The sequence below is a fragment of the Phalacrocorax aristotelis genome, chromosome Z (assembly GCF_949628215.1).
Source record: "Phalacrocorax aristotelis chromosome Z, bGulAri2.1, whole genome shotgun sequence".
NCBI classification, from domain to species: domain Eukaryota; kingdom Metazoa; phylum Chordata; class Aves; order Suliformes; family Phalacrocoracidae; genus Phalacrocorax; species Phalacrocorax aristotelis.
The window spans coordinates 68,051,549-68,065,569 of record NC_134311.1 but is presented as its reverse complement, the minus strand read 5'-3'; the positions used below and the strand labels follow the sequence as shown (position 1 = coordinate 68,065,569).

Below are 14,021 nucleotides of genomic sequence, written 5' to 3'. Positions count from 1 at the left end.
CTGTAGCTCGTCTCATGCTGGAAATATGTATCCCAGAGGGATGATCAGCAGAGGTGTAGATCTCTGAGAATAACTAACTAATTTTTTTTTTTTTTTCCTCATGTTCTCACTTTGTTAATATGCCATAACTTTTCGAAAAAGGAATAAACAGCCTGACTTTTACTGGCCTACAGTCACATCATGTTTATCAAACACAGATGAGAATTGCTATAAATGTCTTGCTATAACCTCAATTTTGGCTTTTATGGCCAAAGGTGGTGTGAAGGGGTGTGAAAAGTGTCGGTTCACTTGCTTCCCTTCTCCCCTTTCCCCAAGGATTTCTGACTGATTCCAGGGCCTGTTCTCTGTACTGAGATTGCAGTTCGTTGTGGTTTGCCTCCTAAAGAAGGGGGAAGACTTCATGTGCCTTCCATTCTTCCTGATCATTTTTTCAGGGCAGGTGGAAATCAGACATGTAAAATTTGTTTAGTTTTTTAATTTCTTCTGATATCTTAGAAGTTAAATTTACTCGTAGTAGCAAAGCACCAACGCTCACACGCACAGAATAAATGTATTCAAGGAACCCGATTCCACTGTGGGTAATGGTTCTTGGCAGGAGGGATTGCCATGATGGAGTTGAGCAACCGAGGAGAGGTTTCTGATCAACTGGAGTGCAGCAGGTGGAACTTCTTATTCTTGCACTTTCATAGTCATCCCCATTTTGAATGCTTCTACCATATCATTATGTTCTTTTTGTGTCCGAATTAGAGGACGAATTTTCTGCACGTCTGAATTCGTGACTTAAAATCTTTATTGCTAACCTTCATCCCTTTTGTTTCATAGGAGATGATACTTTAAAGATATGGGATATTAGACAATTTAAAAAGCCTCTTAATTCAGCAGAAAGACTGCCCAGCTTCTTTCCGATGTAAGTATCTAACTTACTCCAGCTAGTAGAAATACCAGTAGTTGGCTGAGCAGGATGGGGTCTGCCAGAGTTCTCTTCCTCAGTTCTCACTAGGTCCACACCTGTGCAGAAAGGACTGCACTGGGAGGACTGTGCCATGCAGATTCTTGTCTGGTTTAGGACTTCACATTTCTTTAAAAGATGTCGTTTGTGTGATAATTCATAGCTAGCTTTGCTTCTTTTATTCTATTTTGCAGTCCCATATGTCTTATGTCCGATTAGATTAGCAACTTTTCAGGTAGAGGCCAGTTCATTGCCTTATGTTTGTGTAATGATATATATAAGTACTCCTCATTCTTATTTGGTCTATGATTAATAAAAAAATCGAAAAGTAGACATAACATGAATGTGCATGGTATGAATTCAAGTTATGATGTTAGATGTGCTGATGACAGCATTCTTTGGTACTAAAATACTGTGTTGTACTGCACAGTGCTAAGTATTGTATTTAATATTTTTATTGGTATTACCTGCATTTCTATCACTGTAGCACAGCCAAATCCAACTCTAAGGACAATTTATTCTTTTGAAATAAGATCTTAGAAAGGCAGTTCTTGGACAGCTCAATCTTGACTGCAATTTGTAGCACAGAGGAAAAGTAAACAGACAAATATTTTTGGCTACTTTATAAACACACTGACTTGCATCACTGAAGAATGTATTATCAGCAAAAACAGATTTCATGATTGATTTATTTTTATGGTGGTAATCAGATTTGAAAATACTTTTCTGTTTGTTTCTTATGTTGAAAAGTTTACTAGACTTTTGAGCGGAGTATAATTTTGTTGGGAGGAGGATTTTTCTTGAATCTGCCAGTTTTGCAGATTCTGTGCACAGCTGTAATTGTACATGTGAACTGTGTCTAATAACTATAGTAATAGTTGACAGCTGGCAAAAGATTTTTCAAAGCTTTGTCTTGAAAGGATTAACAAATAGAAAGGATTATTTTTAAGGAGTGCAATTTATATATAAGTTCCCTATACATTAATTATTGCTTTGCCCAGAATAATGATTTGTTTTCTTCAACAGGACAGATTGTTGTTTCAGCCCAGATGATAAAATACTGGTCACAGGCACCTCTGTTAAGAAAGGTGGTGGCAGTGGGAAGCTTTTTTTCTTTTATCGGGAGACGTTCCAGAAGTTGTATGAGATAGAAGTTACAGATGCGGTATGTATTTTAGTTTTCTTTTGTCAAATATTCAAAATATAAATTAAATCTTAATCATATGCTTTTTTTCCCCCCTCATACAGGTAATGAGTTACTAACACTACTGTAATTTTTCTACTCGATATTTAAGGGGCGGAGGTAGAGTGGCCTCAGTAGGTGCTATTTTTCTTTCAGTTAAAAAAAAAAGATAATCTTGGGACAGGTGTTTATGCACTAGGAGATCCCTGCTTTGGTGCTACCATTGCATTTCTCAAGGATTTATGTGAACCCTTCTAGATCGGTCAAGTGTGGCATGAATCCTAAAAATCTTACTAGTTTATGCTCTTTACTCCACCAGTTTTCATGATGAAATACCATATTGTGACAAAACTTCTACTTGTCCTTGAAGCTAGACTTGTGATTACTATAGAATTATTTCAATGGGCTCTAGCTTGTGTAAATGCAACAATTTCATGGCAAAAAGAAGGCATCATTAAGTATTCTCCATCAGAAATACCATTCTAACCATACGGAGAGAATAATGGAATAATATGGAAACCTAAAATTTTGAATCTGTAATACAGAAGAGTCTGTGTATGACATGAACTGCCTAGCTGTTCTCTTGTACAGAAGGAAAAAACTTAATAACAGAGTTGAAAAAAGGCCGTTTCACTCTTGAGGAGTACACGCAGGCTTATAAATTGTAACAAACAACAGGGTCAAATATTCAAACAGAATTGCCATTGCTTAAGTATGGCAAGGTATGCTTACCTCCCATTAGTTGTTGCAGTCAGTCAGATAGCAACTTCTTTGCTTTGTTTCAGGATATTTTCTCCTTCTGCACTTTTCTTAACCCAGCACAGCAGTCTGTCCTGGGACAGCAAACCAAAACAGTGTGCTGGAGATAATTTATACAGCATTTATGTTTGTGTTTACTTTTCTTTTCAAATCCCATTTTCTCTTCTAATTCATCCTAAAGCAAAATCTGCTTATGGATGAATTTGTTTTATCCATGATTTTTGTGGCAGGAGTCTTGCAAATTGAAAATTCAGAATTCATGTCAAAGCAGAAAGGAGGAGAAAACCCTCTGGTTTTATTTTAAACATGTATTCTAAGTACGTTTTCATTGGACATTGGAAGTTTCATTTAGTACTAAAGAATTTCTCCAAAGATAATATAAATTGGATTTTAAATTTTTCTCCTATGGAACATACCAAACCTCAACTTAACTCATGAGCCTTTGTAGTGGATTTTTATTTTCTGATACAAATATTATAACCAAGTATTTATAACCTTTTTCTGAGACAAAACATGAATGCCTCAGTATCCCCTCTGAAACTTCATGACAAACAACTGCATAAGATAAAGTGTGAGAGGTAGGTTCTTGTAGGACCTTTCCTGTCCTTAGGCACAGGAAGCAAAATAGCTTAGCAATTCCATTTATGATGACTTTTGAATCCTCAGAGCTAAGTGTCTGGGTGTGGACATGACGGCATCTCCATTTAGTGGTGGTGAAGAATGTAACAGTGTACAGAAACTTCACTTGAGCTTTAAGACTGCAAGAATGAGAACCTTGTCAATGGTGGATCCTGTATTTCCAAAAGACATTAAATAGTGAGAATTTTTGCTCACCAACCTCTGTTTTGCATTCAAAGGAAATATAATTTTCATTTGCTAACTTTGTCTCCCAGAAAAATCGTTCTTTAATTCTCTGAAATAGAGGGTACTTTTACCTGCTGAGGTAGATGATGCTACCGGAGAGTCCAGAAAAGATTGTTCTGCCATCAGTTTCGCTTGGAATTGAGAGGTGTATTTCTGTTCTTCTGCTTTAAAATGCAAAAGAGATGTGGAGCTGAGAACCAACAGTAGGAAATTGTTGGAAAAACAAAGTTAGGGGTCAGTAAGCGACTTCACTGGGGCCACTCGTGTAAAATTTTAAGTGTATGTACAAATCTCAGCAGGTTCATAATTTTATACTGTAAATTTGTACAGGTGGTGATATTTTTATGGTACTTTTTAAGACTGTAGTAAATCACTTTTGTCTATAGAGTTTTAGTGCTGCTGTTTTTCTTCATTTGTAGTTAAAAAAATTTAAGACTGTCATTCTCCTTTGAATATAATGGATTGAATGAAAATAATGGAAAATAGGTAAAGAGTTGAGATTTATAAATGCTGATTTTATGACATGATTTTTCAGCGAGTCAGCACTAATAATACCTCTACAATCAGTCTGTCTAGCTCTCAACTTCAATGCTACACATCTAAGAACAGCACAGATAAGCATATCAACTTGAATCTAAGAGAATAAGGATTACTATAAGTGGTGTTATAAAATAAAAGCAGTGTATTTTTTCAAGATCTTTCTATTGTTTGTATTTTTTGCTTTTTCATTAGTGTTCTGTTCTTGTTCTCAAATTGCAGTGTTTGATGAAATATAAATGCATAAAGACATGCTAAAACCAAATGAATTTTCAAGAAGCTGGCTTTTGCATTTTGTAAGCAGTACATGCAGTTTGTTGGAAAGATCATTGGCCTATAAATTGGTAGATTAATATCTTGTGTGTAGCTTACCACAGCATTTTTTCAGCAGTGCAGTAATTGCTTGCTTTCTACAGACTACTTTCCTAGTTTCCATTTTTCCCTTATACTCTCTCAAAAATGCAGATAGCATTAAGTTGTAATTAAAGATAAACACACAGTGTTGTCTAGGACTTCAGTTTGTCTTCTGTAACTAAAAATCATTCTTTTCCTTTTGTACATTTTCCAGAGCTTAAGTATGTAACTTCAATTTTGTATTTTCGGGGTTTTTTTAGGCATTGCGTAGATGAAGTTACACTATGCCAATATGTGTAGTAAAAGCACAAATACACCAATATCTGTCTCTGCAATGAGCTTGATCTGCTCTCATTCCTCATTAAAATAATTTCAGTGTTTTCAGTTGGATTTAGTCCAAATTGCTGAAGCAAAAGGGTATCATTAGTCATTTATTTCAAGTGTAAAATGAAAATAATAATAGGACTTTTTGAGGGCAATTGTATACCACTTTAGTGGTAGAACATATATAATCAGAATATCTACTGTGAAGAGAAAACAAACTATTAATGCATTATGTTTTTAATTTCACGAGGGTTTTTAAAAAGGTATGCTGGTAAGGTTAGAAAATTGAAAAACACTAAAGATCAGTAAACATTATCTTAAACCTCTTTGGTAAATAGCCAGTGCAGTTGGCCTGTGAATGAACCCAGGGGGTAATGGGAAAATATTTAATGGGAATGTTTGACCAAAGCTGTGTCTGGCATTCCTTTCCATCATACCACACAAACCTTTTTTCACCTTTTCTTTCAAGTTTTCATGGGAAAACCCATTACTGTTTCAGAGCTGCTGGAGTGAAACCTTGTGGTTTTACTAATGGACTAACAGTCTGATTAGTCTCTGATGTTGTGGCTGCATATAGAATATTAATTTGCTTTTCATTTCATGTATTAGTCTTTTTTTCTAAGTCACAATCTGTGGCTAAACTAGTGACTATGTTGTTGTGTCCACTATTTAATGCCATCCCACCATGTAGGCATTGGGACTTCAGTAGAACTCAAGCTTCTTGGTTAAGTAGCAATATTTTTTGAAGAAAAACTAAATACCAGAAGTGGTGCAGACCGTGGGCTCCATCTCTGGCCAGTAGCAGCGTGCCGCAGGAGGAGGTGTGAACAGGGCAAATACACATGATGCTTCTCTGACAGTACTGTTCTGCCTCTAGTGATCTGTGACTTAGAGATGTCTCATGCAGATATAGGAATCTTACAATTAATAGCACTCAGTGGATTTTTCGTCCGTGAGTTTATCAAGGAGTGAAATTACCCATGTTGCAGGTTGCTGGCAGGGTCATTTACTTACTGCAGATTAGATAAAACCTCAGGAGTGGGAGCTCCTGCCTCTCCCACTCTCATAAGGAAGCTGATGCTCTGCGTGCAGTACTTCAGCCTCACACTGAATCAGTGTGTGCAGGTGCGACTGGGAATTATGAGGGATTTGTACTGTGACCATAGTTACGTATGCTAAACTTTACAGAATTCCTCTTTCTGTAGCAAGAACCAAACTTTTAACAATCCTGTTATGCATGTGCACTTTTTCATAGTCTTTCTGTCTCTGTTCTATCTTGACAGTATTATCTATGAATGGTTCTTTTGCTCTCACCTCAAATATCCACAATAAAATATTTATATTAAGCTTTCTCAATTTGAGCATTTGAGGCTTATTTGATGTGAAAGATTTATAATTGCTTGCAGGATATTTCTTCACTGCGTTCAGATGGATGAGAAGACTTAAACAGATGTCAGAAAATATAACTGCCAGAAGAAGGGTACAAAGTGTATGCACAGAAACTCAGAGGCCATTTCCCTTTCCTTTCCTCAGGTACCGTGAGGGGAAGGAAGACCTGTAGCTGCTTTAGGATGAGGTCTCATCTTTTGGGATGTCTGTGACTGCATCTCTTTCTGGAATGGAAGGGAGTTGTCATTGTCAGATGCAAGTCAGGGAGGTTTTATTCCTGGTTCTTGGTTTGATTATGCAAGTATGAGATCTTCATGGGAACCAGTTATCAATATGTAGTGTATGGGAAATAGAGTTGGGTACACAGCATTTCCCCCAGTGCCAATTTAATTTAAAATAGCTGTGGATAGCCACACAAATCACTCTCACATGTCTGTCATTCATTTGGATAGTTCAAACAGATCATCCAGTAGCTACCCTTATTACAGACAAAATTGATTTTGGCAGCAGTACAGCAATCATTTTCCCTATATTGAGAGGAGAGGTAGTACACCCCCATTACTGCCAAGCAAGAATCTGCACTGAAAAAGAAAAAAAAAAGTTTTACAATTACAGAAATTGCTATTTTTAAAAGAAAATGTATGTAATGATTTAATATAAAAATAAGCCAAGATGAGAGATTGTGTACTTTATAAAATGAAAAGTGCAAGTTTTTAAAGTATCCTGCAGGTTTTTTTAGATAAGTGACAATCCAAAACCGTAGATCTTTTGTTGTTTTAGGAAACTTTTTTCTTTTAGGAGGATTCTTCAATATTTTCTTAGTTTGTCAAATATAAGCAGAAGTTAAATTATTAAATACATCTGAAAATACCTTTAAGAGATGTTTCAGGAAGGTCTTCTGAGACAAGCTATAAATAAAGCTTCTTTTTAGATTAAAGAGTGAAAAGGAAAGGAGGAGTAAGGAATATGAAACTTCCAGCATCCTTTATGCACAGTTGATATAGGATTGCAGTATTTCTTTCCTTGACCTCAAACGACATCATTTACTATTTATAAGGTGCAGTAATATAGTAAAGGTCTTTTCCACTGTGGCCCATTTCACTAAGATTTAAAGCTTTTGAATTAAAGAAAAATAAATTCTTTTAACTTCTGGAAGAGATCATCATGCTACTTCTGGGTTTTTTTAAAGTGTTTTATTTTATTTGAAAGGCAAATCCACATTTTCCACAATAAGGAAGTAAACACAATAGTTAAGGTCCAGTAAATTTTTGTGCTGATTAAAGCAGAAAAGGAAAACTGGTATAAAAGGTTAATCACAGGAGTATGTTTTCTTTTACAGTGAGTTAACTTGTCGATTTTTACATTCTGTTTTCATATATGTAACAACACTGTGGTCCTTCCCTTTGTATATCCTTCAGCAGCATGTACTTTGTGTTAGGGGAGCTGTCTCTGGAGGTTTGAGGTATATGACAGAAATAAACTGTGCAGGTTTTCTCACTGTAACGGGGCGTGGGGTGTGTATCTGAAGGTTATCTCCCCCCCCCCCCCCCCCCCTTTTTTTTTTTTTTGTTGTTGCAGTGTACTGTGATAAAAGCATGGCTGTAATTTTAACAGAGCAGGTGCTTGGAAATGCCCTAGCATACTATTACAAGAAAAACAGTTTGCCACCTCGATTAAGTCACTTTTTCTATTCAGCAAAAAAGCGAAGGGTTGTTCAGTGGCTCAATTAAATTGTAAGAATATAATCTATAGCTGTACCTTGAAAGGTAAGTGATAGAGCGTTGCTAACCATATGTTCTACACTGAGATCCTGCTTTAAATTATTGGCCTCTGACAATGTTTTTAGCATATTTCTGGTTTCTACATAGAAAATTGTAATTTTTTTCTGTTTCTGGTCCCTTTTCTATTGAGTGTTTCCACACATTTTCTAAGTCATGTTTCACAAGAGAAAAAATTAGTGTTGTTTCCTCTAATACTGTATTCGCATGACATTTTAAATCTAATGAAAACTAGTCAATGCATTCTAGATATTACCTAACATCCCACCTTATTTATTGTAGTTGTCTCTTTTCCTTGGAAATGCTCCAGAGGAATCTCAAACCTAAAGATGTTTGCAATTGGGGTTTAAAGTAGATTTTTACTATAATATTAGTATATTTTCATTGTGTGAGCAGTCCTTTTTTGGATCAGAGCATGCATAGTATCAACATATAAGTGTTAACCATCTTTTTGCTCAAAAGGAGAAACAAGGTGGAAGCAAACTGCTAGCAGTTGTTGTTCAGCTTCACAGACATTTGGAAATGGCACAGTTCTAAATCTGTTATTTAAATTTTATTTTTTTTTTTTAATTAAAAATACAGCAGTTTTGTAAGAGTTACTCAGTCTACGTTTTACCCCTTCTCTGGTCAATGGGTGCATCCAGGAGGAAACTAGCCTTTCCCAGGTAGCAGTATGGCAAGCCAAGTTGTTGGCTTTTGGATCACCACTGTGTGTAAGACCCCAGTGGAAAGAGATTACAGAATGTGCAGTGGAAATTAATGTTGTCCCTGAGCAGCATTATCTTTCTATGATTCTTAAGGCGGAACTTCTGTTCTTGGAGTCTCTGTCTCTGGACACAGTTAATGCAGCTGATGTTTCATGCAGATCTCCTGCAGAGAAGTGAAGGTGGCTGTAGGAGAAGGAAAGACCTATCTATATAAAAGCCTTTCCTTACTATGTCTAACTTTATCAGTTGGTATAACATCCCACTCTGAATGTCAACCATGATCATTGATTATTATGTAGAAATAGTGGTATTTCTGGAGGTAAAATTGCCGTTAGCTTCAGATTAGAATGTTGAGTTTCTGGGGTATTTTTGTCTTTTTAACTTTTCTTATAAAGTCCAGTTGCATAGAATCAGAGAGAAAATATTTCTTGGTACATTTTGGGGAAAAATGTGCTGAAACATTTGCTTAAAATTCTTTCAGGCCTGTTTCTGAACTTTATAGAGAATGAGGGCATGAGAGGGAGGAAATAAGTGTTTCGTTTTGAAGCTTTGATGTCTTGAAGACAGGCAGGAGTCACTCTGCTGCCTGTAAGTTACAACACTTATGGGCCTTTCCTGCAGCCCAGCGTCATGAGACTTTTAGTGTATTCTGAGGCATTTTCCTTTCTTTTAAAAAGTAGCATATGCATTCTTACTGGGATGTATTTCACAATCAGTTGCCAAGAAGTTTTCAATCCATGAAAACCATGGGCCACTTCAAACATGTCCATGAAGATTTGTGCGAAGATTAGGTTTGTAACACCTGTACAGCAGTCTAAGTATCTGAAGGTTCTAAATGGCTCCACCCCTTCATTATAAAATGGAAAAGCTTGAAAACCACTGTTCTAATATCTTTCCTAATTACAAAAGTTGTTTAAAAGGTGTAGTAGCCAAACAGGGATGGGGAACATTTATTGAAAGATTTTGTAGTAGTGGGAAGCTGTCTTTAGATGTTAACATCCAGTTATTTTAATGTTTTATTTAAAGACATAGAAATCCTTTGAAATAAGTATAGTTTTTTTCTGAAATAACTTTTTACATTCCTCTTGTCTTCTGTGAAGGTGTATCACTAAAGTCATATGGTATTAATGTGCAATTTCCACAACTATAGAAGATAAAGCTGGAAGGCAGGCTGAGATTTGATCCCTCACTCCAGCACAAGCTTGAAACTGCTTACCCCTCTCAAATGTAAAGATAATGTAATATAACTATAGACTTGAGTAACGGGTAATGTTAATTTGAAAGGTAATTACTGTTTCATTAAAAAAATACTAAGAAGTAGTTAGGTTTCATAAGTAGTATTGCTTAATTGTGTTTTAAGCTCCTACGTTTTTGAAAGATATTGCATTGCACAAGCAGTTTTTCACCATGAATATGTAGGGATTTTACAGGAGGAAAGACAGAATAGATGTGCTAAATAAACTAGTTGTATGCATATTTGCATGGATTGACAGACTTCTTTTTTTTCAGCAGTGCTGGAATTTGTAAAAATTACAGTTAAGATAAATATTCAGTTCAGTCAGAAAAGCCCCATTTGGCCACTGCTGTGGTCACCTGTTCTTACAGAGTCCATGACCATAGTCAGAATGTCATTTTACACATTCACTATCTTCCCTGCTGATATGCCACTTACCCGGTTGTCTGAACAGCCAAGTGCAGCAAATCCGAGCAGCGCTCTTCAAACAGAGCCCATTACATACCGTCATGGCCACTGAAGCAAAGCATGCATGTAGAAAAGAGAGGTTTGTTTAAGTTTTTCTTTTCCTAAGTGAAAATATTTTCTTACAGCAGCAGCTCTTGCTGTCACTTTTTTATTGTATAGCTTTAGAAGAGATTCTGAAGGAATTATTTATTAGATTGTAGGTTTGGAAAGGGGTAAGTAATGCATAGGCTGTGTTTGTTTCTGGTTTATCACCATTCAGTTTCTAAGTATCTCCAGAGCAAAACCTGATCTTTCAAGCTAAGATTCTAAAGATTTGTTGGACGGTTTTAGGAGCTTATATCTGCACAAGGAGTATTTAATTTGGCTTCAAGGATTCTTTATCCTTGAACTGGAGAGCTTTATATAAGTAGCACAACATGCTGTACTATAGACACTCCTTAGTTTTCTGTTCTTATATAGTTATTTTGGCCGTTGTAGGCTGCAGGGATTCACCTGACCAAATACAGATTCTACAGCTGATCCAGTCACCCTAGGCTCCTTTTCTAATCATCAGAGAAAAATAAACACATCAAGACAGTAATTTTATCTAATCCAAAAATAGATATCTAAAATAGGTTAGATGAAGGCAACCGTAAAATGCTTATTTCTCTCTGCTAACTATAAAGGAAAGTGAAAGTTTATAGGCATTTAAAGAGTAAACCTCTAAAGATGAGAGATGTAGACATCTTAAGTTCAGTGAGAGAAGTCCCACCTAAGATAATTCACTTCCCTCTGTTGGTGTTTATTTTCTCCTGCTAAAGCACCGGGATATTTCACCTCTCATGCTCCCACCTTGCCAATAGCAAAGTAGGAGGCAATGGGTTACTTTTGCATTTATTTATATTGATTTAAGGATTTTTGACTGTAGGCACTTTACAAGAGAAAAGCCTGCCACTCTATGAAAGGATTGTGCTGGCTGAAAGTCAAGTCTGCACACTCTTAACTTGCACCTGATTTCCAAACATAACTGTCAAAACATCAGCAACTTCACCTTAGGATTACAGAACTTTTATCTAAATTTTAACAAGCTTTTTTTTTAAAAAAAAAAAAAAATCAGTGGAAACATTACATGAAGGAAACATCAAAACCCCGGGAATTCTTGTTCCAACAGTTAGAGATGTGTGAAAGCCTAGGATTAGCATGTTCCCTTTCCATTTTAAGTATTTATCTGGAATTAGTAGTAATTTTTTCTAGTGGTAATTTGCAAGGAATCACTTTTTCTAGTTTACAAGTGGGATGTTGGCTGCACACTTACCACAGAGGTAGTATGAATATTAGTTGTACATTAGCATCCTTCAGTAGAGACTTCCACCCTCTCACAGTAGTTTTCTGTATATGTGGAAGTAGACAGATGCATCTTTTCCATTTTCCAGATTTATTTGTCTGTTCTTTAGTTTAAATAGTTTTCACTAATAGCCATGGGAGCAGACATTAATTTAGTGAACTTAACCTAAAAGTCTGATAGCTGCAGATAACTGAATAATTAATCCTGGCATTTTGGAGCAAATGTATAAGCACACTGAAAGTTGAGAACTGTCAGAGAAGTGAAGAGAAAGAAAACTTGAAAAGGTTTTTTCCAACAGTGCATAACTGATATGGAAGCATGTTTTTCTTTCTTATTCCCTGCATGGCATGAGGAGCTTTACTAATGAGCTTGAAAAAGCTGATAAATTGTCATGCATTATCTGAAAATACACTCCACATGAAGTGTTCATTTTTGAAGACAAATCTATGGTATTAAACCTCAAAACTTAACTGTCTTTAGGGAGAAGGGGTTGTTTGCAAAGAAAACAATACCTGACTGAGAAGCAGTAAGACCTCCTGAAGGAGGGAAAAGGAATTAAAACATAACTAACATGTGCCCCCTCTAATTTACTTTTCATTTTGCAGTAGTAAGTAGAGAATATAGCCCAATGACCTAAGTGCTGCAGAAGTGTATGGTGATTACCATTTTCGTCAAAAATATGAAAGTCCTTGGGATTTTGTGGAAAATGGTGAAACTTGGTATCATGCCAGTCTTGCAGCAAATTATGACCTCTGTACTCCATTAAACAGGTATATGCACACACACATACGTGCCTGTTTAATAAAATTTTGCTAACAACAAAAAATTTGGCTATTACCTTGGAGTTTGTGTATGTATAAAGGTAGTTCATTTTGTTTATCTATCTATCTATCTATCTATCTGTCTATCTATCTATCAATCAGTCAAAGTTTCAACTGAAATGCAAATAATAAGAAACCAGTGCTTTTGTACAGCTTCAGCTCACAGACATGTAAAATGTTAGTAGAGGAATACAAGAAGACAGCAGTGAAGGGAAACCTTAATTTTCCCTAGCTCTCTTGCAGCAGAGTGATAGAGGATAGAGGGAGTAATACTTTTAAGAGACATTCTTTATATAAGTTTTCCTTATTTTGTTATGTAATGGGCAACCTTACATTCTGGTAGATTCAAAAGATATTAGTGAGATTAAGTGACTACTCAGGCCCTGGAATGTGTCAGAAAAATAAAGAACATTAATGTGAAGGCTATACATACTCTATAATATGCTGTACTTACTCAGGTTTTCTTCTTAATATGTTTTATCTATGTTTTCCATGGTGCATTCCCTCTGAAGCTTCTCACAACTCCCATAATCTCTGCCAGTCCTTTTTCCCAATGTGAAACGTCTCTAACCCTCCTACTCCCTCTTTCTAGATTTTATCAAGCTTTCCTTGCCTTCCTGCCTTCAACCCGTACTGACCCGCCTAAGACTGCTCTTCCCATCCTCGATCCACCTTACCCATGCTGTAAAACTAAATGTTTTCACCTGAAGCATGGGCCAGGGAACTGAATTTTGCCTTTGCTGCTGCAGTCTTGAACCATCTTTATAAGCAAAGATCCAGGACAATTCTTTCAATTCTTGACATTGTAGCTTTATGACCTTACCAGCTTCATGGTTTCATCTTAGGGGTAAATTTTCCATTCCTATGCTACAAATAATTTTAATCTTTTCTTGCTGACCTTGTAAAATGCCCTCCCTGCATTGTTTACTCCTGTCAGGGTGTTACCCAAGTGCTCTGGACAGTTTCAGTTGAGGTAATTACCTTTTGCTTGCTGAGAAATCTGCTTCAGTTTTTTCTTCACTTTGCCTGTTAACATGGGGGGTATATTCCTAGGCCAGAATAAATGTCCCATTCTGGGTTACAGAAAATTATATTTCAGGCTTCAGTTTCTCATTTAGAGGCACTGCTATTAAATCCTGTCAAAGCACTGTTACGTGCATACTACCAGAAGAGCCATGTGTGTAAGTTACCTAGTGAGATTACCCAGATGGAGAATAACTTAACAGAAAAATTATTTGGTGTAGTTTACTGTTTACCTGCAGCAACAGCTCTGCTTATATGATACAAAAGGAAACATACAGGTGCGAACAGGCTGTTAGGGGTGAGACTA

The 14,021-nt window shown here is 36.3% G+C and overlaps 1 protein-coding gene across 3 annotated transcripts in view; it reads left to right on the top strand.

The window, feature by feature from the left end:
• Window positions 1–14,021, top strand: part of WDR70 (WD repeat domain 70) — a 160,106-nt gene that overhangs the window by 128,115 nt on the left and 17,970 nt on the right. For all 3 annotated transcript variants that reach the window (XM_075079540.1, XM_075079539.1, XM_075079538.1), the window contains exons 12-13: window positions 823–907; window positions 1,976–2,114. In XM_075079540.1, the coding sequence (XP_074935641.1) occupies window positions 823–907; window positions 1,976–2,114 (224 nt within the window). The remainder of the gene's footprint in view (window positions 1–822; window positions 908–1,975; window positions 2,115–14,021) is intronic.